This window comes from Diabrotica undecimpunctata, chromosome 4, assembly GCF_040954645.1.
Source record: "Diabrotica undecimpunctata isolate CICGRU chromosome 4, icDiaUnde3, whole genome shotgun sequence".
Lineage (NCBI taxonomy): Eukaryota > Metazoa > Arthropoda > Insecta > Coleoptera > Chrysomelidae > Diabrotica > Diabrotica undecimpunctata.
The window spans coordinates 137,347,061-137,372,434 of record NC_092806.1 but is presented as its reverse complement, the minus strand read 5'-3'; the positions used below and the strand labels follow the sequence as shown (position 1 = coordinate 137,372,434).

At 33.3% G+C, this 25,374-nt stretch overlaps 1 protein-coding gene across 3 annotated transcripts; it reads right to left on the bottom strand.

Annotated features, from left to right (window-relative positions):
* Positions 1–483: 483 nt before the first annotated feature.
* Positions 484–24,142, bottom strand: LOC140440099 (mitochondrial amidoxime reducing component 2-like). 3 transcript variants are annotated; one of them, XM_072530375.1, is made up of 6 exons: positions 24,000–24,142; positions 12,328–12,599; positions 8,435–8,614; positions 6,127–6,316; positions 2,909–3,195; positions 484–708 (listed from the first exon to the last, which is right to left on the bottom strand). In XM_072530375.1, exons 2-6 carry the CDS (start codon positions 12,585–12,587, stop codon positions 591–593), a joined length of 1,035 nt encoding a protein of 344 aa, XP_072386476.1. In that variant the 5' UTR covers positions 12,588–12,599; positions 24,000–24,142; the 3' UTR covers positions 484–590. The 3 variants fall into 3 exon arrangements, with proteins under 3 accessions (XP_072386476.1, XP_072386477.1, XP_072386475.1); XM_072530376.1 differs by lacking the exon at positions 24,000–24,142 and adding an exon at positions 23,863–23,992; XM_072530374.1 differs by lacking the exon at positions 24,000–24,142 and adding an exon at positions 22,370–22,522.
* Positions 24,143–25,374: the final 1,232 nt, after the last annotated feature.

Genomic DNA, 25,374 nt, shown 5'->3' with positions numbered 1-25,374 from the left:
GATGAAAACCTCCTGCTTATATTTGAACGAAGGATTCTAAGAAGAATATTCGGTGGCATCTGTGAAAATGGTGTTTGGAGAAGGAGGTACAACTACGAGATATATCACAGATATAAAAATATATTTGGTGGTAAAGACGTAGTATCCCTTATAAAAATAGGAAGACTAAGATGGGCAGGACATCTGGCAAGATCACAGCAGAACAACCCTCCTAGAAGAATGCTTATGTCACAAGCTGTTTGAAGTAGAAGTAGGGGTAGGCCAAAACTCAGATGGAGGGATGGTGTAGATGAGGATGGTAGAAAAATAGGCGCAGCAAACTGGCAACAGTTGGCAATGGATAGAACTGCTGGCGTAATAGACTTGGGAAGGTCGAGGTTCTTTTATAGGGCTGTAGCACCAATGATGATGATGATGATTTGTTATTTTCTGTATTTCACGTAATTGCGTTTAGTCTTCAGGATTTATTTAAATAAAACAACGTTTATAAAGAGAATATGTATGTGTTACTTTCAACAAAGTTATTATACATCTAGCAATTTATATACAGTTATTTGTAAACCATTCAAATGATTTTATTTAGATTCGCACTATTCTTCACTTCTGTGAATGTATACAGTATCACCAAGTTTTAGTAATCCTGATTGTCTAACTTCCAAATGAACTCCCATAATTCCATAATCCCCTGGACCTTTGCACTTTCGGTAACTAAAAAAATTTTCAAACATATATAATATAAACATAAAAATATTCCTTCAGCTATATATATATATATATATATATATATATATATATATATATATATATATATATATATATATATATATATATATATATATATATATATATATATATAATATTTCGTGGAAAATAACTTTAATTAAAAAGTCTTGAAAACCTATAATGTGTTGGAACTTACTTTTTATTATCAATTTTAAGAAAAAAAGATTCTCTTGGGTAAAATTCATATTTTTTTATAAACTTCGTATACGAATGAATGAATTTGATAAGCTACAGAAGTGGTACAGAACATAGAGAGTGATATCTAACTCAAACAAAACCAAAATAATATTCTTAAGATACCCAAACCTTAGCGGCTACCACACACAGCAAACAGAAAAAATAAGTGATCTGAAGCTGCTAACATTGGAAATAAGTATTTTGCGCAAAAAGTAAATTACAAAGGAAGATTTCCCCGCCAGCCAAATGCATCAACTATGGAGTTATCACTTATACTTACGAGAACTCCCTCTGTGAGCAGAAGTATCAAATTCTTCTTCTCGTACCCCGGACAGAGGGAGATTGATTGGATTGCAGATTCCCAATCTCACTACTCAATGATACCTATCCATCCCCCGAGGAAATACCCGCAACGATTTTCTCAACTGAGTCGGCATTGATTGAAAATTGAGTCGACAGAATTTTAGTGCAATACACTAATTCTGAAGTTGATCGTAGACGTAAAAATCGCTTGCAGGAACAATGGTCACTAGAAAATAACATATACACACACTAACACAATTTAAACACACACACTTGGCATGACAGTGAAAGGAGTTCTCTTTACCTAAAGAGACCACGCCGTTAACGCAATCAGCCAACGACAGAATTTTAGTAAAAGAATACACTAGTCCTGAAGTGGACTGGAGACGTAAAAACGGCTGACGGAACAACAGCAATCACCGAAATGGTCCATCACTGTCATGCTATCACACTTCAGAGACACTCTCACAGGCTGGTTTGTAGCAGGGCTGCCTCCCGAAAGCTGACGAGGCCTGGAAGTTAACGCAATCAGCCAACAATGGAATTTTAGTGCAATACACTAGTTATGGAGTTGACTGAAGACGTAAAAACGGCTTGCAGGAACAATAGTTACTAGAAACATAGTCCTTGTCACACTTAAGCCTACCCACACACACACAAACATCTGGAAAGAACAACAAATTCCAGTCAGAACCTTTCGCCTCAAAGTGCTTTCTAATTCACACGCAACGACAACTTGCCCAGTGACGTTTTTTTTTGTTCGAGCTGTTTGCCTTTGTACACCAATACCACATTCAAGGCAAACCCCGAGGAGGATGAAAATCCCAAACAGGAACACACATGTTCAATTTCCCCGCCCCCAAAAAGAAATCTTTACCAAATCCCGAATGTAGAAGTCTATCATTGCTGGCTGGTTGATGAGCAGAAGTTACACTCAAAAACCATCCGTGGCTCAAATATCCTAAAAACTCCCTGCTTATATTTGGCTAATATATTCGTTAGGTACCCAAAAACAAACTCACCTCCTTACCAAATTGCTGACCCTTCTAGCTGCAAATGGCTGGGCGAATACATAGATAGCCTAAAGAGAACGTCACTATTTTACCGTCATTAATAAAATAGCTCCCTTCAAGAGAGGGGGGGTCGGTTTTCTGTGGTTTTCAGACTTCAGTCAAAAAAAGAAAATTCTAAAAACAGTCGTTTTATATCTCCAATTTCTTTCTTCTCACTCCTCGTGACTTCTCCGCAGAACCACAAAGCAACCATAACCAGTGGTAGAAAAGATTCAAACATCAGTGTCTTCAAGCCAAAAAACGCCCCGAAAAGGCAAAATAGTAACTGGCCACCCTCAATCAAGTACCGGAGCAAAGGTAGATCACCTACACGATGGACAAAGGACGTCAAAACGCCACAGGTGACTCGGAAGAAGAACATGAAAGAGGCGGTTAAGAGCCATCTTATATGACCTCCAACAGCTTAGTGTAAAAGAGTGACGGAATCAAAACCTGGTTTGAAATAGAAGAGCACAGGAGGTTAGGGCTCTGTAAGAGCTTACTATAACGTTTGAGACTTCCCCACACTTATAAAGATATTGTTGCTAAAAAAGTCATTTTAATATAATAATAATACTTCACTAGTAACTCACGTTTTTAATGTAGTTAAAGGTTCCATAGCAGGATCTCTCGTGCTATTATCTGGATTTAGAGTCGTCAGCATACATCTGGTGCATTCTTTAACATTTCTCATAATAACGTCGCCAATTTTGATCCATTCCCAATTGTCTTCATCAAAAGCTTTGATGGTGGGACCGTTCACAACTAAGTTAGGCCTAAAATTGTGAACGCTTACAGTACCATTACCTATCTTTTGACACAAATCGTTTACTGATGCCTGGTTTATTAAAGACATACTAGTAAGATCTGGATATAGTCCCTAAAAATGAAGGTTATAATTATTTAATAATATTGACCTATATACTTTGAAACTGTTCAAATACAAACTAAAATTTTCCAAATTAATAATAATCTAAAAGCTGTATATACAGTGTGGAAACCATTTAGTAAATAAAATTGTTTGTGTCTGTATTTTAGAAAATTATAAAAAAACGCTGGGACCCGTCAACTTTTAAATCCAAATTTGCGCTTTTCAACATAGATCTTTGGTGATTTAGGAAAGTCTAGCATAGCAAATTTACTTTACTTTTAACGATAAATCTTGTACATTTAAATTTATGTTTCAAAAGCGCACATTTTAATTTAAAAGTTGGCGCATTTTTAAGCGTATTTCAGATTTTGGCATCAATAGATACAGCTTGCCCGAAAACGAGATGAGGAACATATCCATTCGTATATCGGTGGTTAATACACAATTTTTCACTCTGTAAGCGCTATCGCAAACACTTTCTATCCGTCTGCTTCTATTTAATTCAGCTTGTGCTAGTTGCTTACGTGAAATACCTTGAAGTCAGTGCAGTTAAGGGCTTTATATAAACCTATGGAGCCGATAACAAGAGAAATAACTAAAATAATTCAAGAAAACAAATAAAAGTTTAAAAAGTTTGAGGCGAAATACGAACAACATAGGCAACAAAAATATGTACAAAATAAAAAAAAAAGGAAACACTACTATTCATGGAACTAAAATCCTTGAGGTTGTCGAATTCTTTTATCGCGAAATGTATGAGAGCACCGACGAAAGGCAAGATCAGCCCCTCTCCAAACTCACAAACCAGGGACCAGAATTAGGAGCGTAGGCGCAAAATTTCGGGCAAATGCTTTTTAAAGGCATTCATTTTTTTCGAATCTTGAGAAAACTAATAAGTATTTTTGAAAAATTTAAACGCAAAATGAAAGACTACATTATTATCAAGGTACCAAAAGTCCCTTAAAATAAACAAAAAAAATTTTTTGAGTGAGATATTTGAAATTGAAAATCACACTAAATTTTCTCTTCTTTTTCGACCCTGTAACTTATTGAAATAAACATTATAGAAGGTCTCAGGGACTTTCGGCTCTCGATAATAATGTAATCTTTCATTCTGCGTTTAAATTTTTCAAAAATACTTATTAGTTTTCTCAGGATTCGAAAAAATGAATGAATTTAAAAAGTATTGGTCCGAGCCAGAAATAATTCCATACCAAATCAAAACGGCACTTTTAGAAAAGAAAAATAACAAATCACCTGGCGATGACGGAGTAGTAATCGAAGCGATCAAACTAGGTGGAAATAAAATTATCCAGGCTTTGGCCAAGCTTTTTACCGAATGCATTTACCAAGAAAAAACTCCTTCTCAATGGAATAATGCAGTCATTACTTTATTACACAAGCAAGGAGATGTAATAGATTTAAAAAACTACCATCCTATCAGTTTGCTTTCATACATATATAAACTTTTCACAAAAATTATCAAAAAAGACTGGACGCTAAATTAGACTTCTATCAGCCTAGAGAACAAGCTCGATTTAGATCGGGATACAGCACTAACGACCACTTACTAGTGATAAAGAACCTGATAGAGAAGTCTGCAGAACACAATAAACCATTGGCACTGATATTTATCAACTACGAGAAAAGATTCGATACCAAAAGCCATCAGAAAATGTTAAAAGCATTGACAGAATGCCGAATAGACCATCGCTACAATAACATAATTAAATATATCTATCAAAGTACCACAGATAGCGTAAGACTATCTGAACAAGAAACAAATAAATTCTGTATACAGCGAGGAGTACGACAAGGAGACACAGTCTCTCCAAAGCTATTCATAACGCTTTTAGAACATACTTGTAAAAAGGCACATCTAAACGAGCATGGTATCAACATAAATGGACAGAAGCTCAGTCATTTGAGATTTGCAGATGACATCGTTCTTATAGCCGATCGTATGGATGATGCAATAATAATGTTTGAAAAATTATATCACGATTCCTTGGAGGTCGGACTAAACATTAATATGAATAAGACGCAAATAATGACTAATCTGGTGCTAAATCGAAATATTGCTGTTGATGGAAAGGATATTGTGCAGACTACATCGTATAAGTACCTAGGACATAAAATTAGGTTGGGCAGACATAACCAGACAAGTGAGCTACCACATCACATAGGATTAGCCTGGGCAGCGTTTGGTAAATTAAACTATGTGTTTATATCGGATCTGCCCATACGTCTCAAAAGGAAAATCTTTGACCAATGTGTGTTACCTGTACTCACTTATGGAGTAAAAACATTAACACTCACAAAAAAGGTATTTTATTTAAAAGGTAAGATTCGCATGACTCAGATGGCTATGGATCGCCAGATGTTGGGTGTCTCTCTGAGAGACCGAATCCCAAACGAAGAAATACGTCGTAGAACAAAAACAACAGACGCTATCGAAACAATCGCGTCGTTAAAATGGAATTGGACAGGACAGGTCGCCATATTATCAGACAACCGATGGACAAAACAAACGGAGACAGATGGAAAGAGCTGAGGAAGACCTATGTCCAGCAGTAGACGCATACAGGTTGATGATGATAATGATGATGGAGCCGACAATAAAAAGAGTGAAATATGTTTAGTGGAATTAATAATGCAAGATAAAATTATGGTCGTAAAAGCCAAATATATAAAAGAATGCCGAAAGCTTGCTGAATCTCTTTTTACTGTCCTTGCTTTTGGAAGAAGCTGGAGATAAAGAATTTGGCCTTGAAGTGGCCGAGAGGCTTTTCTTGGCTGTCTTGACAGATTGCCAATTATCAGAGGAAAACAGATCTTCCGAATATTTTTCTGATAGATTTCAGATTTACTATTAGTGCCGTAGTTTGGCTTTATTTTATTTATTGCTTTATACATAGGCCATGTGATACTAGTACTTACTGCAGATAAATTTGAAATCTTTTCATAAAATGATATGTCTTTTTTATATGCCGTTTCAAGATCCCTTTTGTAAACACCATCATGAAACCCTAAACGCAGACCAGTGGGTTTTTCTAAAATTAGTCTGGATAACCAAGTTGCTGCTTCATCTCCACAATCGATCGCTCTAACAGGTTCTTTTACATGTAGCCTAAAAAAATATGCAAACTCTAGACGCAATAAAAACTATAAACTATAAGAATTGATCTCTCTAAATGATTATATACTCTTTCATTATTAAAAAAGTTTTTATAAACGTATATATATATATATATATATATATATATATATATATATATATATATATATATATATATATATATATACCTATATTTAGGCGCCACGCCCTTCCGGTAGGGATCTATGGAAGAGTATCATCGAGCCGCAAGTCCTTATCTCTTGTCGTACTGCTCCACCATAGGCCGATCAGACACCAGCATATTCTAATCTCAGCCGCAGATTCGTTTTTAGAATTTTAAACTGCTGCGTTAGCCTTTTTTATTTGTCTGTACACCAAGCCAGGGCTTAAACTTACATCCACTTAACCATTCGACAGTGAAGCGAATGAGAATCGGCCGCCTGACGCGCTTGGCTATCTGACCGACCGGGAGACGTTATTACTCATGGCTTTTTAGGAAGCTGCTCTGAATAAACGGACGATCCCATTGGCACCCACTAGCTGATATTCTTCAGCTACGATGTCCTTCGAAGTCCTTTAGTTCTTTTGTCTTTAACCCTTCATTGGTAAAATTAGTTTGAACTTCTCACTGCGCATCACATATCCTGACATGTGACATCTTTCTGATTTTCAGATATAATAGGTTGTTGTTTGTGATGAGCTGGATTTATGAAATTCTGAACATGCGGCAATACCATTAGATTTCGAGAAATTTTAGTCATTTAGATGTTGACTCTGTGAAGGTCCAAATTTCCACTCCATATAAAAAGGTGAAAACGCATAGCACCTTAGCACCCGAAGACTTGTGTTCTTTTATCAATGTTTAGGTTTATAATGAAAAAGACAGTCAAGATTTGATTTCACGTACAAAGCGTCTATGTATCTGTTTATACGTATTTCGCTTTAATAAAGCTCATCAGAACAGCTATTCATAGGCGTTCTCAACGTGAAAAATAAATCTTTCCTGTCTTTAAGAAGCAACAATAAAATGGCTTCGAAACGGACGCAATAGCGACATCTGATATTAAATCCGTAAAATAGTTTCGAAACACAATTCAGATTTCTGCCTTAATCTGAGCCTTCTAAAAATTGCAAGGCATAGCAGACGTTGATAAAGATGTAAATAGAGACATGGGGAATCTAAAATTTGCATTCCGCATGTTTAGGTTTATATTTCATATTACCTTCTTATGGCGGTTGAAGACAGCTCTTGCTTTTTATATCCAACATCTAATCTCCTGTAAATAATCCCTGATATAGGTGTCTGTCTACTATTTTTATTATTTTCTCTACAATGGTATTTAGCAGTAAGAAAAATTAATGAAATATTCATCAACTTTGTTTACTATAAGTATTGTGGTCTTTTTACAGTTCAATTTCATTCCAGATTTTGTTACAGGCTTCCACTACATCGTCTATTATATTGTATGCAGATCCTCTTCTCTATCAAACGTCAGAACTGTATATTCTGCACATTGTAAGTTGTTAATACATTTACTACTGATTTTTGTGTAATCTTATTACTTTCTAGGATGTACTGAATGATTTTAATAATAAAATACAGCCTTGGAGAGAACCATATTTTAGTGAATATTATTTAAAAGTTTCGTTACCTACGGGCTTATGCTTTGAGTGGAAGTTTTTAACTAACCAGATTCCTTGAATATTTGGAGCAGTTTGTGATGTACTTTTACGACTACTTTCTCAAAATCAATAAAAGATACAAAGAAATTGCATTTTACGTTCCAAGCTCTCTGTATCAAAACTTGTATAAAAAATAATGCTTTTCGTATTCTAACTCCCTTTCTAAAACCAAGCTAAATATAGCTCACGTTTAAGTGGAAAACAGCAATGAAGCGTGTAGAGAGTGGTTTGGATGCGACGTGTGGATGCGACGTGTTGGATTTCTCCCAACACTTCGCATTCTTTCTCAGGTTCATAGGGAACCTTTTTTTTACGAATGACCCTCGTAGTTATAAAATATATAGTTGATGTTACCGATCCCCATTTTTGGAACGTTTTCTCCATCTTTATAAAATATAAGTAAAATTAAAGAAATTTATTTAATAAAGCTAATTTAAGGTTACTTACGTGATGGTAACAGATTTATTAGTTTCTTTGCTGGGAATTTTAACATAAAGAGTTCTCATGGTTGGAGCATCCAAAGCAAAATGATTCTCATCATGTACAGATATATCTATTTGTAGCAGTTGAGGATATGTTCTAGCTGTTCTAAATTCGTTATCTTTTTCTGTGTATACTACTAAACCCCTAAAAGGTAAATTAGAGTATTATGAGAGTAAAATATTAATTATAGAATGGGTCAAAATAAGAAAAAACATATTATGCATACTAGAACCTTACTTCTAATGTCGGTTATATTTCAGTTTGTGTACTAAATTTGACTGTGCTAAAATAATTTTGTCACACACAGCCTCGAAATTATGTTATTTACCAAACTCGTTTGCATTTGTCTAATATCAAATAAAACTTAAAATAAAACGTCAATATAATTATCATCAAACATTCAAATCATAAAATTAAACATTCGTGAATGGACTCAGATATGAAATGCAGGACAATTGTTCGATATGGCAGAAGATCGACAAACCTTCGCAATGGTGATCAGTGATCACCATCACCAACGTCAGATAACTCTAATATGGCACATAAAGAATATAAATAATGATCATCATCAGCGGTACTACAACCATTGTTGAGCCTCGACCTTCTTCAGTCTATTTCGAGAGTCATTTCTGTTCATCGCTAACCGTTGTCAGTTTGCTGGGTCAATCTTCCTCGCGTATTAGTCCACACCATCGCTACATCTCAGTCTTGGGCTCCCTACCCTATTTCCTATGCTAGCGCTAATAGGATTCTGGTGGGTAAATTTTATTTTTTTGCTCGTGATATACGTGCACCTAATCTCAGCCTACTTATTTTTATGAAAGATATTATATCCCTAAACTTTCGGATATGGCCGAAGAGGAAATTAAATCAGCGTTAACAGGTATGAAGAACAGCAAAACACCTAGAGAAGATGGCATTGTAACTGAAATGACAAAACTAGGAGGCGAATGCGTCATACAAGCCTTAAAAATTCTTTAAAATGCATGCTTCTTCGAAGGAATTACACTAGAAAGATGGAATAGTGTCGGTATGATAATATTGTATAAAAAAAAGAGATGAAACACAAATTGAAACTACAGATATATCCGCTTGTTATAGCATTTATATACCTCTTTATGAGAATAATTACTGGGAAAACAGACTGGGACCTAAGCTAGATTTTCACCAACCACTAGAGAAAGCCGAATTTAGGAGTGGCTTTGGAAAGAATGACCACCTACAAGTAATATAGTCCTTGATAGAGAAAGTTATAGAATACAACAAGCCATTGATATTAATATTTGTAAACTTTAAGAAAATACTTAACTTAATTCAGCATAGCTGCATATTAAGAGCTCTTGCAATATTGGTCATAGGTACACAACTCTTCTGCTCTGAGGAATATATTGAGATTTGTAGATGACATAATGGATAAACCATGCCTGCCAACTTCTTCAAGACCTTCAGAGCTCTCGTAAACGAGTTGGTCTTAAAATTAACTTTTCCAATGAACAACCTTGTAATGGCCAAAAACATTTTAACTAATGGCAAGCAAATTGAACAAGGGTATACCTATATGTATCTGGTCCACGAGAATAAATTAGGATGATAGAATCAAACAATAGAGTTAAACAGGATAATAGGACTAACATGGGTAGCTTACGAAAAACTGAGGAAAGTCCATAGATGTGATTGAAAAGGAATGTCTTTAATCAATGTGTACTCCCAGTTCTAAGGTATGGAGCAGAAACATTGACCCTTACCATAAAAGTAATCAATAAAATAGAAGTGGCACAGAGAATAATGAAGAGGTCAATGTTAAATATATACCCCAGAGACACAGTTTTAAATCAAATAGTTAGGGGAAAAATTGGTGTTACGGATACAGTTAAAAGAATTACAACGCTGGAATGGAACTTGGCAGGTCAGAGATACAAGATGGACCAAGAAAATTTTAAAATAAAGACCTAGATACGATGTTTATCGTAATCGAGGATGTTCTCCAACAAGGTGGTCGGACGACATCATGCTCATCCAGCACAACTGTATTCAAGGTGCTTAATATCGAATGTAATGTATGTTCATCAGTGGACTCAGAACGGGTAATGATGAACATAATTATACCTACCGTTTACTACATTTCTTTATACTTCTCGTATAGCCAGAAATTATATCGCCTTTTCCACATACCATTATCACATATTGCACCACTTTTCTTTATAGTATCTTCCTATTTTCTGTTTTAAGACAAACACATGTCAACACTGGTAGAATAAATGTTCTGAATAAATAAATTGATCGAACATCAAGCCCATAAATGAGAGGTTCTCCTCTCTGACCAGGAGTTATACGATCAAAACTATCAGAGGCCAAACTGCAGAGCCCAAAACATCATCAAAACTACCTACTCGTCCTTTCGCTGACCCAGCAACGAACTCCCTGATAAATACATAGACATCCTGGAGACAACTTTACTTTATTACCGTAATTAATTAAATAGTTTACTTCGAGCTTTGCTACGGACAGGGAGGTTTTCGGTTTTCTGTAGTTTCCTGATCCCATTGCACAATTATACCTGTCTCTAGGGAGGTAACAGCTACAGCTACCGTAGCATTACATTTTATATCTCATTTTATATGTAAACTCACTCATCCATATCACTAATTAAATAATATATCCACAATTTCTAAAAAGGACCGACCTTTTCACTTCCGACCACCCTGGACATCTACTTCCTCCACAGGAACAAAATCTACCAATGCAAACCACCAGTGAGACATAACACAGCGATCCAGTGCCAACATCCAACAAAACAAACCACATCCTGAAGAGGTGAAGACACCTAAAACAGGACAAACAGAAACACACCAAAGAAAAATACTTACGGCAGACTGTAATAATTTCTATTTTGCATAACCATTTATGTGTGAGACAGATTTGTTTCAGATGCAACTCTCTAAATAAGTTGAAAATCCGAGATGAAGTTTTTATATATTCGTATGAATATAAAATTAAAAATCAGACTACTTCTTGACTGTTTGACAATAAATCAAATCCCACTGACCGATGTAACCGTTCCTTTAGAAGAACTGTTAATGATGAAGGTTATACAATAAATTGTTTGCCAACAACCTTCGATGAAATAAGGAAAAATCATTTTTTAAAATGACAATGCCAGCTCCGATACATCACGTCAAACAAATGAATATTTGAAGCAGAAAAGTATCGAAATAATGCTTACACCAGATTTACCGCCTAACTACTTGTTCCTGTTCCTTACTTTAAACAATGATGCGTGGACAGCGATTTTCATCAGTTCAAGAAGCTGTTGAAACCTTTTAAAGGCGTGTTTCTAAGACATCAGCTTCAGAGTGGGGAAAATATTTTCAGAATTGGTTTAAGCGTAGGAAAAAATGTATAGACCTTAAAAGCGCCTATTTCGAAAACAAACAAAAATTTTTTTTTGGAAATATTTTTTTTTTGTTTCTAGTAAAAACTTAAAAGGGCAACCTTCATGATATGTACCTATTTTCTTCTTACACATTTGGCTGGGAATAACTGTGACGTTGCACATTTTCGTATATAAAATCGTATATTTTAAAATTTAATTTGGAATAAATTTTGTTTATTTAAAAAAGCAAAACATTTGTCAATCTAAATGTATTAGTCCCTAGGAAACGACATTATGGACAAGATTATTTTAAATGGTATAAGCGAGTGATTTTTTTGATACATAACAAAATTATTCTTGTATAAACTAATAAAAAACAAGCTATAAAATAAAATATTTAATGATTGTAACTCGTAGGGGTATTATTGTATATCTATGCTATTTTTGTCGTTTGAAAATAGTTAATGTTTGATTCGTACATTACCTGTCCCTTAATTGCAGTACTTTTTCATCCTGTTCAGTCTGTTTCATACCAAGAGGGGTACATTCGGCTTGATTTAACTCCTTTCGGTGACCACTCTTCAATGGATATAGATACAGGCCGGATAATGTACCTATTTCCTCCCATTTTGTTGGTATTTTTACAGTCTTCCTCTTTTGAAAAAAATGGAATCCGAGATAAGCCAGAACCGCAGCGCCGGCTACTAGAGTTGTGCTAGTAGCTACTACTTGATTGTTGATCATCTCAGTAGCGACCTAGAATAAATTTAAAATATTTAGAATCAAATAGCAACAGAAAAGAGTAGAGCATTTTGTTTTTAACTCATATTCGGTGAACTTTACTGAGTTGTTTTTGGAAAAACTTATTACCAGTGAACTGACAGATATAACCAGCGAACCAAGCTGGTTTTAGAATCAATCGGAGCTATTCTGATCAGTAATAGCACTAAAAATCTATACAGAAACCAGCTCTCAGAACTGCCTCAAAATATCCGTGGCGTTTATAGACCACCTCACAGTAGCTTTGTAGCATTTTCGTTTCACCCGGTATATCATAAAATACCGAAAAAGATTCTTAATCTTTTTGCGTTTCTGAGATTGATAATGTAAACATTTTGGAGTCTGTTTATAATAAACAAACTGTTCTTTTGTTTGATTTCCAGCCTAGATATTTACGCAGGAAATAAACAAGAATTATTCCGCTTATACCGATTTTTGAGGATAAGGTCAGTTCTCGGTGAACCAGCAGCGAAAGCAGTCGATTTCATTGTGGAATTCCGAATTTGATCATCGGAGACTTTCATGTTGGCAGCCGTAAAGAGCAATGGCAGTGACTGAGTAGTACGGTTCATTTTCGTAAAGTCTTGAAAAGCCGGCAAAGTTTCTCTTAATTCTATGAGTTTTGGTGAGAAGAAGGTGATTTGAGCTTAAAATCCAGTTTGGCAATATTTGTAACATGAGCTAATCACCGTTTGTTGTACGCTGTATCCTTTGACAAGGGATTTGATAACAGCGTCCTGAGGGCTAAGTAAACCGACATGGTTTTAAGTGGAAAATAAGCAGCAGAGTTTGAAGAATCACAGATTGTTATCATCCAGGATAACCTGAAGTCCAGTTTTGCTATTTGATTTGATTTCTCTCAAAATTTGTCCAAGCTCCATTTTGTGTCTCCCATTGGTCGGATCTAGATTGTTACGGCTTATGATACAGTGTGGAGTGAAGGATTCATAAATAAGTTCGTACAAATAATTCCTTACTCAATTGATCAAACAGATGCTGTGCGACGGAAGATTCCAACTTGTTATAGATAACAAAATAGGTAAAGAAATAAAAGGAAATCAATGAGGATAATCCAGATCGCCGAATATAATTTTGCGAAGTAATGCAAGATTTATGTACTTAAAATCCACGTTTCATACGTCAAAAGAACGCTTTTTTCTGATAAAGCAACCTTTTATTGGCATTGAACACTGAATCGACAAAACTGCAGATATTGGAGTAAAGAAAATCTTTATTAGATGACTGAGGTACACACTCAGCATGCTCAAAAAGTATGCGTACTTAAGAGCGTAGGCTCAAAATTTCGGGCCAATGCTTTTTAAATGCATTCATTTTTTTTTCGAATCCTGAGAAAACTAATAAGTATTTTTTAAAAATTTAAACGCAGAATAAAAGATTACATTATTACCGAGGACCGAAAGTCCCTTAGAATAAACAAAAAGTTTTTTTGAATGATATATTTTAAATTAAAAATCACACTAAATTTTCTCTTTTTTTTTTCACCCCTGTAACTTATTAAAATAAACGTTATGATGGTTTCAGGGACTTTCTGCCCTCATTAATAATATATTCTTTCATACTGTGTTTAAATTTTTCAAAAATACTTATTAGTTTACTCAGGATTCGAAAAAAATGAATGCATTTAAAAAGCACTAGCGGACCAACTCGACATCGAGTTTTTTAAATGAAATTTTTGATATATATATATATATATATATATATATATATATATATATATATATATATATATCTATATATATATATATATATATATATATATATATATATATATATTCAACTCTACGTTGAATTCTCTATTGATTTGACTAATAAAAACGAAACCGGAAGTCGACCTCAAAACCGGAATGCAATTTTTAGTTCATCAAATGTCGACATGGATATCATTTAGCAGTTAATTTTGCATGCTGATCACGAATCCGGTGTCAGATTTGCTCTATCATGACGATTTATGCGCGTTTCGTGTCACTTCCGGTGTCGGATCGCAACTGGAAGTACATATTTAGATTCGTCTCGACGAGACCTTTCGATCCATATAGACATTGTGGGGTCTAAAACTTAAAGAAAATTTAAACTTCCGGTCATCTCAAAACCGGAAGTGAATTTTTGTACCAAAAGTATATCTTGACAATCTCATACGTAATAGTAATAATATTCCGAAAAAATATTTTAATTATCTAATATGGTTTTTGAGTAAAGTGGTGGACAAGAAAAGGGCTTAGCGTTTTAGTATATAAGATTGGCCCGAAATTTTGCGCCTATGCTCTTAATATATTTTGTTATATTTTAAATTAACAAATTTTGTGTTTTGTAACGTTATTTTTGAGTTATTTACTGGTCGTGTTATTTTTGATAAGTTTTATAGTGTGTAGTAAACTTTTTTGGTCTGTTTTTATATTTTGAAAAACTGATGAAAATATTCTAATCAAAATACTGTGTTATGTATATCTTAGTTAATGAATATTTTATTTCAGCACATTTTTCTTCAATGAAATATTAAATTTTACTGACAGTTAAACTTTAAACTTCAAGAAACTCTTACATTCTTAGTTTCAAGAAGTCAATATTTTCAAAAATTATATGATACACCTCAGTACGAAATTGTTTGGCTTTCGATGGCAATTATTTACTGTTGGGTATATGTAATTTGAATGAACTGTAGTATACTATCCTAGTCAACGGTTCTAGGATTTGATTTAACTCGTAAGACACGGGTTATATTAAATAGAATCCGTACCGGATGAAGAAAATGTTCTGACGTCTTATCTCATTTTGCCTAGCAAAGTGGGCTAAGACTCAGTCTCCAGTTGGAATGAAAAAATAGTTATCTCTAAATTCCCTCTCCGAGTATATCCAAGAGCGTAGAGTGACTTACTTGAAGTAATCTCTAAAACAATAAACTGGATACGTAGTCTAGACGTCAACGTTTATTAAATATATTTTTGTTATTTACATTTTTTATGTAAAGTTTGTAATTTATGGCATTTTTTTTAATTCGTCCCATACGGTAAACAATATAATCACGAAAATTTTGTCTACTTATTGTTTGACCTCGTGTTTCACGGTTATAATAATTTTTAGTGTAATTGACTTTTAACTACGATTAGATACTATTACAAAATGTTAGTATTTTAATTTCGCAGTTGTGAGTATTTGTGAGGTGAAGCATAAAATACTCAATTATATATTATTATTTAAACATAATTACACCTAGTTTAAAAATAGTTTATATCTAGTGGTAGTGAATTGTTTAATTCATTAAATAATATTATAACCTAACGGTAATTTCGATATAGAAACATTTGACACACATATTTTCAACATCCATTCTCTCAAGAGCTTTCTAAAGCTGAAATATTGGGAAATACCGAAGGGCCATAATATCAACGATATTAAAATCCAACCCTGTCCCTCCACGTGATAGAAGGCGAATTATATTAAAACAATTTTTAATTGAAGGTGATTACTTGGCAACATCGCACTTAACGAAGCTCTAAACGATAACTTTTTATCGAAATCATATTCCACTTATCAATTTTGCAGAGGCGTACCAAAAAAAATTTAATTATTTATTTAAACACATAAGTAATTACGTAAAAATTAAATCGAAGACCGATATAATTATTAAATTATCATGTGTCTTTTGACAGGTATCGTATAGTTGTCTAACAAATTAAAGTAAAATTTTATTCTTATTAGAGAATACCTAATACAGAACTTCAAAAAATAGAAAACTTTGGAAAATACTTATTTTTTCATTAGGCTAAACAATCTGAAATTTTAACATACGATCTCGTCATTACCCATCATTCTCTATTTATAGAATTGCTGTGTGCTGTAAACCTTATATTTGTTTTTTTTTTAACTTAATTTGAAAGTTTCCTTGTATTTATTTGTTTATACCATGCGGTCCATATGTATGGAATAAATTCATTTTAGCGTTATTATGTACTATCTGTATAAACTATATAAACTTTTTTGAGTTTGTGCAATCATAACTGAGAAAATTGATTTTTACAATTAAATTAAATGTTCAACTTGACCACCATTATTCACTTCTTGACAATAACCGAGGCGATTTTGGAATTCTCGTACAACTTTTTGTATGACCTGGAAGGTTATTTTGTTAGTTTCTATCGTTATCCTAACTTTTAAATCATCAATTTTTGCCGGGCCTATTAAAATATACTTTAGAAATAATCAGGTATTTTCGAATCCGTTCTGCTAAACATTAGGGAAAAACCTTTGAAGATAATAAAATATTAGTCAAAAATCTAAATAAACAATTGATATGAATCTAGTAGGCTGCTGTCATTTAGGTATTTAAAGTTACTAAAAAAAGTCAGTATAATATTTGTGCGTGTATTAAATTTAATTATGGCTCATTTGTCCGAGACTTAAAGAATAGACATTTTAAATATGATTGGTTTTGGTAATAAAACAAGAACTCAAAAGGAGGTTTGTGAAATGTTTAATAATAAATACCCTTGTCAACAGGTTTCGCAGTCTACAGTTAGAAAAATTTAACAGAAGTTTCGTTATACTGGACATGTAAAAAATATTGAAAAACCAGATAGAAATGTTAAATTTACTAATGAAAAAAAGTTAGATGTACTTCTAGAGATTGAGGAAAATCCGCATAAGACAACTTGAAAACTGGCCGCCGTCAATGATGTAAGTAAATCATCTATTTTGAGAGTTTTGCATTAAGAAGAATATCACCCTTACAAAGTTCAGTTGGTTCAGGAGATAAATGAAGATGATTCCGATAGAAGGCAAGAATTCTGTGAAATGATGATGGACAGAATGAACGCAGATTTGCAGTTCATAAACAAAATATTTTTTTCTGATGAAGCGATGTTTCATTTAAACGGAACGGTTAACAAACTCAGAGAAAATCCTCACTTGGTGTGTGAGACTCACGCAATATCCCAAAAAAATTAACATTTTTGCTGGTATCATTAACAATAAAATTAATGGTCCCTATTTTTTTGAGGGCACAGTTGATGGTGAGGTTTATCTAGCTTTTTTGATTAACTTTTTAGTGCCTACATTACGAAGATTTTTTCCTGATGTCAATCATACAAATGAGATAGATCGATCTATTTACTACCAACAAGACAGAGCCATCCGCATTTTGCACGTATAGTTATAAATTATTTAAACGGGGTTTTTCCCAATAGGTCGATTGGAAGACGTGGAAAGATCGAATGGCCGGCTGGATCTCAGATTTAACTCCTCTCGATTACTTCTTATGGGGTTATTTAAAATCTAAAGTATATTTTAATAGACCAAACAGTATTGCTGATTTAAAAGTTAGGATAACAGAAGAAATTAACAAAATAACCCCCGAGGTCGTACAAAATGTTGAGCTAGAATTTCAAAATCGCCTCGGCTATTGTCAAAAAGTGAATGGTAGTCATTTTGAACATTTAATTTAATTGAAAATTACATTGAAAAATACATTCTAAGTATTATGTGACATTATTATCTTCATTCAACCTAAAGTTTTGTGATAGAGACATTATCAAAATTTTACATCTCAAAAATCAATTTTCTTAGTTATGATTGCACCAAACTTAAAAAACTTTATATTTCTGAACAGAGGACTAAAATCCCTTTCTAATAAGGTGCCACACGACCCCCTTTGTAATTTAAAGTTTTCGAGGTGGTGCTTATAATTCAAAGGGGGTGCTGGAAGGGGATAATATTTTCATACTGTAAATTGTCAATTTAAGAATTAAAATCGACCTGTTTCGGGTTTTTTTCAGATAGTACATAATAATGCCAAAAATTAATTTATTCCATATGGACCGCATGGTATAAATATAAAAAAAATATATTATGAAGTTCATATAAATTAAAATGAAGTAAGCTAATGCGTGTATATAGTAGCGCATTTGTTTATTTCAGTAAATTTTCGAAATATGTAATGAAGATGGCACTAACTACTAAAGAGTTAATAGCTTTGTTAGAAGAAGACTCAGATTGTGAAAATGCTGACTTACTTAATGTGGTTTATTTGCCGTCGAAATTAGATTAAAAAGTTTCTGATGTAGAAGACATTGATGGTAATACTATTTGTGAAGAATCAATAAAATCGGATATTGCAGGTACATATGAAATACAAGTGATTGGGAATTCTGACGATTCTGATTATGATATTCCTCTGAACCACAGATAAAACGTCCAAAGAAAAAACCAGGCAAAAATAGTAAATCCAAATTTGTCTCAAGTTGTAACAACAGATACTCCTTCGTGCTCAGTAGTAATTCAACACCAGTCTGATTGATATTTAGACAATATAAACCTTTGTCAATAATGCGTATGTGAAACTCTTGATGGAGGTATATTGAACCAATTTATACAGGGGAAACTTAGAACAAGGGTTGAAATGACTTACACTACTATTTCATCAAAAGAACAGAGAAAGATACAGAAAATCAAATCAACATCGTGTACAAACAACGTTGCAGGTTTTATCTCCAGGTTCGTTACTCGCTGGAAACGCGTCATCTGTGAGTGGTCCTGAATCGTCAACGCGTCCAAGAGAATAAGATGTAATAAGATTATTGAAATAACTATAATGCACAGGTGGGATAAATGGCAACAAGTCAGACATATCCTGTTTTTTCATAATAGTCACTGGTCGAGAACTATTATAAAGTCGGTCTTGTAGAATGTTTTTCAATAATCTCGGCCTTTCTTTTTGTGCGCCTAGCAGAATGTTGATGCTGAAAAAGTCCGATTCTTCATTTAGCGTTTCTTTATAAAATAACTTAAAGGATTCGTCTCGCTTGCACCTAAGCCACTGTATTCTTAACCACGATACTGGCTCATTATCGCAATTCACTTTTCATTATGTGATTGCTTTTTCTTTGCAAGCGTCTCATCTCACCCATACATGAAGCCTAAAACAGTTGAAAGTTCGTGAGAGCCAAAGTTGTAAACGTACATATTGCGTTTATAGTACGCAGTCGACGTACTAAGCTTGGGAAAAGCGGGAGCCTTTTCTAGGTCAAACGTAAAAGATATTTCTGTCGTCACAGGATTCCTTGTACAAATTATACAATCACAACATTAAGTTGTGATGATAAATATTTTTGGTTGGGATTTTTAGTTGTCGTGTAATGTAAATGATATACTGGGAAGCTATTGACGTGTTCTCGAACCATGTTCATGCGTTCAAGCGCGACGACCTCTGCAATCAGATCCAGGTTCGTTTCCATTTTGCAATTTTTTAATAGCCCTCGACATGCGGTCATCATATATCTTAAATGTCTGAAGAAAGAACTTTTTACAGACATTGATGGTTTGCCCTTGTGCTTGTATGTAATATTGATTACTAACCGACTTAGCAGAACGTGATTGATCTTTAGGACGTCTTTGTTGGGGAATGCTTTCTTTTATTAAACCACATATAAAGGCATTTTGTGTACTAAAGGAATCTAACTTCCATAAAAATGATTTAAAAGCATGAGTACGTACTTCTTCTGGCATTTGTTGCAAACATTTCTTTTTGCAAAGACAGTCCGCGTTAGTGAATACCTTTCCTGCTACAATTTTACCACGTTTACTCGTATATTCTTTACCTGTATTTTTTAGTATTGCTCGTTTTTTTACTACACTACCATTCATCTGTCTTTTCAGAGTTCGAGATGGTTTTTCATGTTCTTGTTGTACCTCCGATGTATCTTGTATTATAAATGTATTAGGTACACTGTTCTCGACATCAGTTTCTGAAATAAAAAAACATTGTTAGCGACAACCAACAACATCTTTCAGACGTAATTTTACGTCTACATTAAAAGTAAATACAGATTACGACAATTTTGCCTAAAAACAATGCGTGTACTAATCGCTAACTTTAGAACTAAAGTTTAAATACCAATTTTGTGGTTATGTTAAACTTTTCATCAGTATACGTAAATATAAAGTGACTTATCTGTATTTTCTGAGTCCAATGGTAGCAATTCGTCCGATCCTGAGTAAGAATAAACACTAGGTTCACTATTACTTTCACTTAATACACTGGAATCGTCGTCAGCCATACTTAACAGCACTCAACAGTCAACGACAGCATCCACAAAAACTGCCACTTGGCTGATATAAAAGTGGTGTAAGTCAAACTTACACCAGAGAACAACCCAACACATGTGTCTCTGTTATTCTAGGCTTACACCACAATTTAACTATGATATGAGTAGTTTCGCCTGCCGATCAAACCGATGCCGCCATCTATGAGACAAGAGAAGACTTTTGACCTACACCATTTTTCTTTCTAATAGATTTGAATATAGATCAAACGAATAACTTGTCAGCTTATCATGTGTTTATTTTTTACCAAATCTATCCATCAGATATCATCATCCATTTTTGTATATTTATTTTTATTAACGTATTTAACCATAGGTACTTTTTTTGCTAAGTTAACTGCATTTTTATTATAGATACAAGGTTTATTTACCCTGATTTATCTTTGTAATAAATAATATACATATTTAGATTGAAGTATGACAAATATGTAAATATTTACACGTCTCTTACGTATTTATTATGTGTTTTAGATAAAGTATAAGACATTTACAAAGGTTATCTCAAAAGATATAAAGAAGATACATCGGTAAAAATACTTTTACAATGTTAATATACTAAAAATAATTACTTAATTTATTCTTAGGGAGCATTAGTTGATCTTGTGTTGCATCTTCGTTAGCAAAACTAATATATAATAAGTATAAGTAGTTGAACTGACAAAGAGGCTTATGCTTTAATTATTCATGGAGTAAAAAAATTCTACTATTGTATGTTATCTGTATTATCTGATTTGGATGGATCAGAAGAAGTAATAAAGCAAGTTTACTCTGGGTGTCTGGACATGCTGGTATTGAAGGGAACGAAAATGTGGAAGAACTTGCCAGGGGAGGTGCAAAAAAACATTCATAGGACCAGAACCTTTCGTTGGCAAGAAGTAAGAAGCAAGTAAGATAGCAAGAAGTACAGCCACATATCCATATCGACTGGATTAAACGCATGAAACGTAACCAATGATATGAACAAGTGTGTCTTAAACATTGGAAGGAATAAATCCTCGGAGGTCGAGTGGAAATATGGTTAAGCACCCACTCATATTAAACCTAACCTAGACCTTTGAATCAACGAAAGCAAGGAACTATTACAAAACCTCTGAGAATGTCAACAGGAAAAAACCTCGCTAAATTAACCCCAATGAACTAATTTTACCTCAAATGAGGGGATTTATCGCGAGAAACAACACAATTAAACTTGTAGCTCTTCGTCAACTGTTAAATTACTTTATACCAAAAATTTTATCTGACAATTGGCAAAAAACTATAAGACCACCAAAAAATGTCACACCAAAGAAGAAAAACTCTGCAAACTCGATATGACAATAGAAGAAATAAAGTCAATTATTATAATTTAAGTGGCAAATATAGTAATGATGGCCATGCTTTTTAATCGCTAAGGCGAATTTGAATTTTATTCGAAGTTTGTCGGAGTTATATTATTGTTATAGATTTTTGTATAAAACCGAGACAAAAAAGTATGGATATTTTAAATTTTTTCACTTTTAACAGTCCTGCGTAAAGACCGTTGTAAATTTGTACCACAAAAATGTTTTTTACCATAAAGAAGTAATTTCCAAATCGAGTATAGCTAATGAGTACAAGAACCGCACATACATATGTGTAGAAAATATAACTTACCATAAACACAAAAAACATAAAAACCAAATTATAGCAAACTTAGTTCGCAAGCAAACGGACATGGACAGTGTTAAAAAGACAATAGTATAATAGTAATCTGCGCGAATTACTGCAGTAAAAACACACTGCTTCTTAAATTTATCACTATTTACTACACCGGCATTTTTTAAGAGATTAAGTTTGGAGGTCAAGCACTTACTTGACTTGTTAAAATTGAGTAAACACAAACACCTGTGGTTGGGATCTTGAAATCAGACCCCACGTATGTGAAACTATTAAAAAATAATCTCAAGTTCTATAGATTGCTGGTTCACTGATATCAAATGTAAAGTATACGTAACGTACCAGCGAGATTGCTTTTTAAAATGCGTCAACTGCGAACGTACTAGTCTGAAAAAAATCGAAACCTGGCTTAAAACTTACGTGGCCAGAGTTGTTTCTGTTTACCAGCCTTCGGCTTCGATTGTCATGAAATTATCTCGTCTGTTATCAATGTCCTAGGGATATTACCGGCTTCGTGCTGTTACCAAGGAACGAGCTTTCGATTGTCATGAAATTATCTCGTCTGTTATCAATGTCCTAGGGATATTACTACTGAGAATGACTTCTAACGATGCTTCGAGCTGCTACGGATGATAAGGAATAAATAATTGCGAAGTTAAAACTTTTGGGAAACATCACGTAGGTATGTTTTAAATTTTCTTATTATTGAGATAAATTTTGGACTGATATAAGATATAATTTACCGGTATTACCAAACAGAACATCAACAGTTTAGCATAAACTTCAGCTAGAAAAAAAAAGGTTGACTTAGAGAAAAGTGAAACGTTCAACCTTCAAAGGCGAAATAAGAAACGAATATCCAAATTAAAGAATCAAAATATGGAATGTAAAAAATCTAATAATTTAAAGTGGATATTGGCAGGAAATAAATCACTCTATTAACAGAAGTAGAGGTAAAAGAGATATAATGTAGGACAACCATCAAGGCGGTGGACCAACGGCCTTCAAAAAATCACGAGTGCATAAATTTGATCTGCCAAAATCGAGGCAAGTGAAAATCATTTGACGAGATCATTTTAGAACATAATTAACCACAAACATAATTTAGTTATAAAATTTGTAATACAAATTAACATAAACAAAAGATTAAATTATCTAAATATAGTTTTGATTGTTAATTAAAAAATTGGCATTTAACACAAACAAAGATTAAATTATCTATCTACTACTGCCTTGATTATTTATTAAAAATTTGGCATTTTTCATCTGATATGTCTATTTACGAAACTTCGATTAACTTTAAAAGAGTATTTAATTTTTCTGCAGTTTCACACCAGCTTACGTGATTACCAACTAAATAATATGTAAACAATATTAATTACTTACCTACCTTACAATTTAAAATATCACTTTACCTACTTGCAGCTTGTACTTCTAGTTTAACCGGTCGAAAACTATGTAATAGAATAGATATATATCTTTAACATTACCTTTAAATTTTATTAATTCCATTTCAATAAAATGTTCCCCTGATTAATTTTTTATTTAGTAAATAAAATTAATATTTTTATAAAGACCAATCATTTAGAAATATACAATTTTTAAATACTGTTACTACTCTACTTACTTAATTTTGAAGTAGGTTAAATTAAGCTTTGTCGCACTGATTATAAATTTAAAGCATGTGATTAGGAATTTTATAACATTCTGAATAAATTTAATCAGGTTGTTCGGCGATGAAGCACTGTTGTTTGACCTTGGCGAAATATTCCCCAGTTCTTGTACATTTAGGTGGAAAGATAGGCAACGTACATTACAAATCGGTAAAAATTGTCTGTGGAATTCATCTTTGGTGTAGGCAACACATAATACAAATTTAAGAAAATGTTACCCAACAGAGTTCTATTAAATAACCTATTTTTAAAGATCGAACTTGCCATGATCGTATTCTTTCCTTGTCTAAGGTATTAGGCATTGAGTTATAATATAATCTCTATAGATTCTAACTCGATGGTATTAGGACAGAATTGAAGCCGACTAGATGGCGCTAGTTTTCGGCGAACAAAATAATAATAAGGGGGCAAGCAATACAAGTAATTTTATCACGGAAAAATGGTTTTTTGGAAAAAAAGTTTGGGACTACACTTTTTAGTAAATAAATTTCAGGAAAAATGAGAATTGTTCATTGTAAAAGTTGGGTATTTATTATGTGTATTATATATTACAATAATATAGGTATATTCATAATAATTGGTATATTTAGGTATATGAAGCCTTTTTAAAGTAGAATTTACATTTTCAGTCCTCTGTTTTCCCAATGCATTTTTAAATTTAGTGACCTCCTAAATTCCCCAACAGAAGTTTAATAATCATAGTATTATGGTTTATATAAACGTTGAATACAATCTAAACACTTCTGTTTGGTAACAATTTTCCTAATAATAAATCCACGCATATAAAAATAGATACAATCCTTTAATTTAGATTTTTCATCTCCTACCAACACAATTTTTAACTTTTCCCAAAGCAGGTCTATGTCAGTTTGTATTTGAATATCTTCGAAGAATACATATTCTTTTTCTTATTCACCCTCTAGCTTGTTAAGACAGTAACATGTCATTTCAGTCATTTCAGGATGTCATTTCAGTTCATAATATTGAAGATGGTAGGCAGAGTTTAAATTAATAGGCTTTACTTTAATACTTACCGAAATACATGTTCTGTCTTGTAATTTCTTGTAGTACAACCCAATGCACTGCACGATCTAACCATTTTTATACAATTCATCTAAACCACAAAGCCAAAGATTAACCAATATATATTACAAAAACTATTTCTTATCTAATTATGATTTTAAAATACACTCTTATAAGTCATCATCATAAGTGGCTCGACAATCCGTTGTGGATCTTGGCCTGCTTACAAAGAAGTCGCCACTCCTGTCGATTCCTGGCAACTTCTCTCCATCTTCTAACCCTTAGAATCTGTAGGTCTTCTTCCAC

Excerpts from the sequence above, each read along its gene's own strand:
- LOC140440099 (XM_072530374.1), bottom strand. Across the intron at positions 6,317-8,434 it reads AATAAATCTGTTACCATCAC|GCTACATGTAAAAGAACCTG; the intron begins GTAAGTAACCTT and ends ATATTTTTTTAG. Across the intron at positions 709-2,908 it reads CCTTTAACTACATTAAAAAC|TTACCGAAAGTGCAAAGGTC; the intron begins GTGAGTTACTAG and ends AAATTTTTTTAG.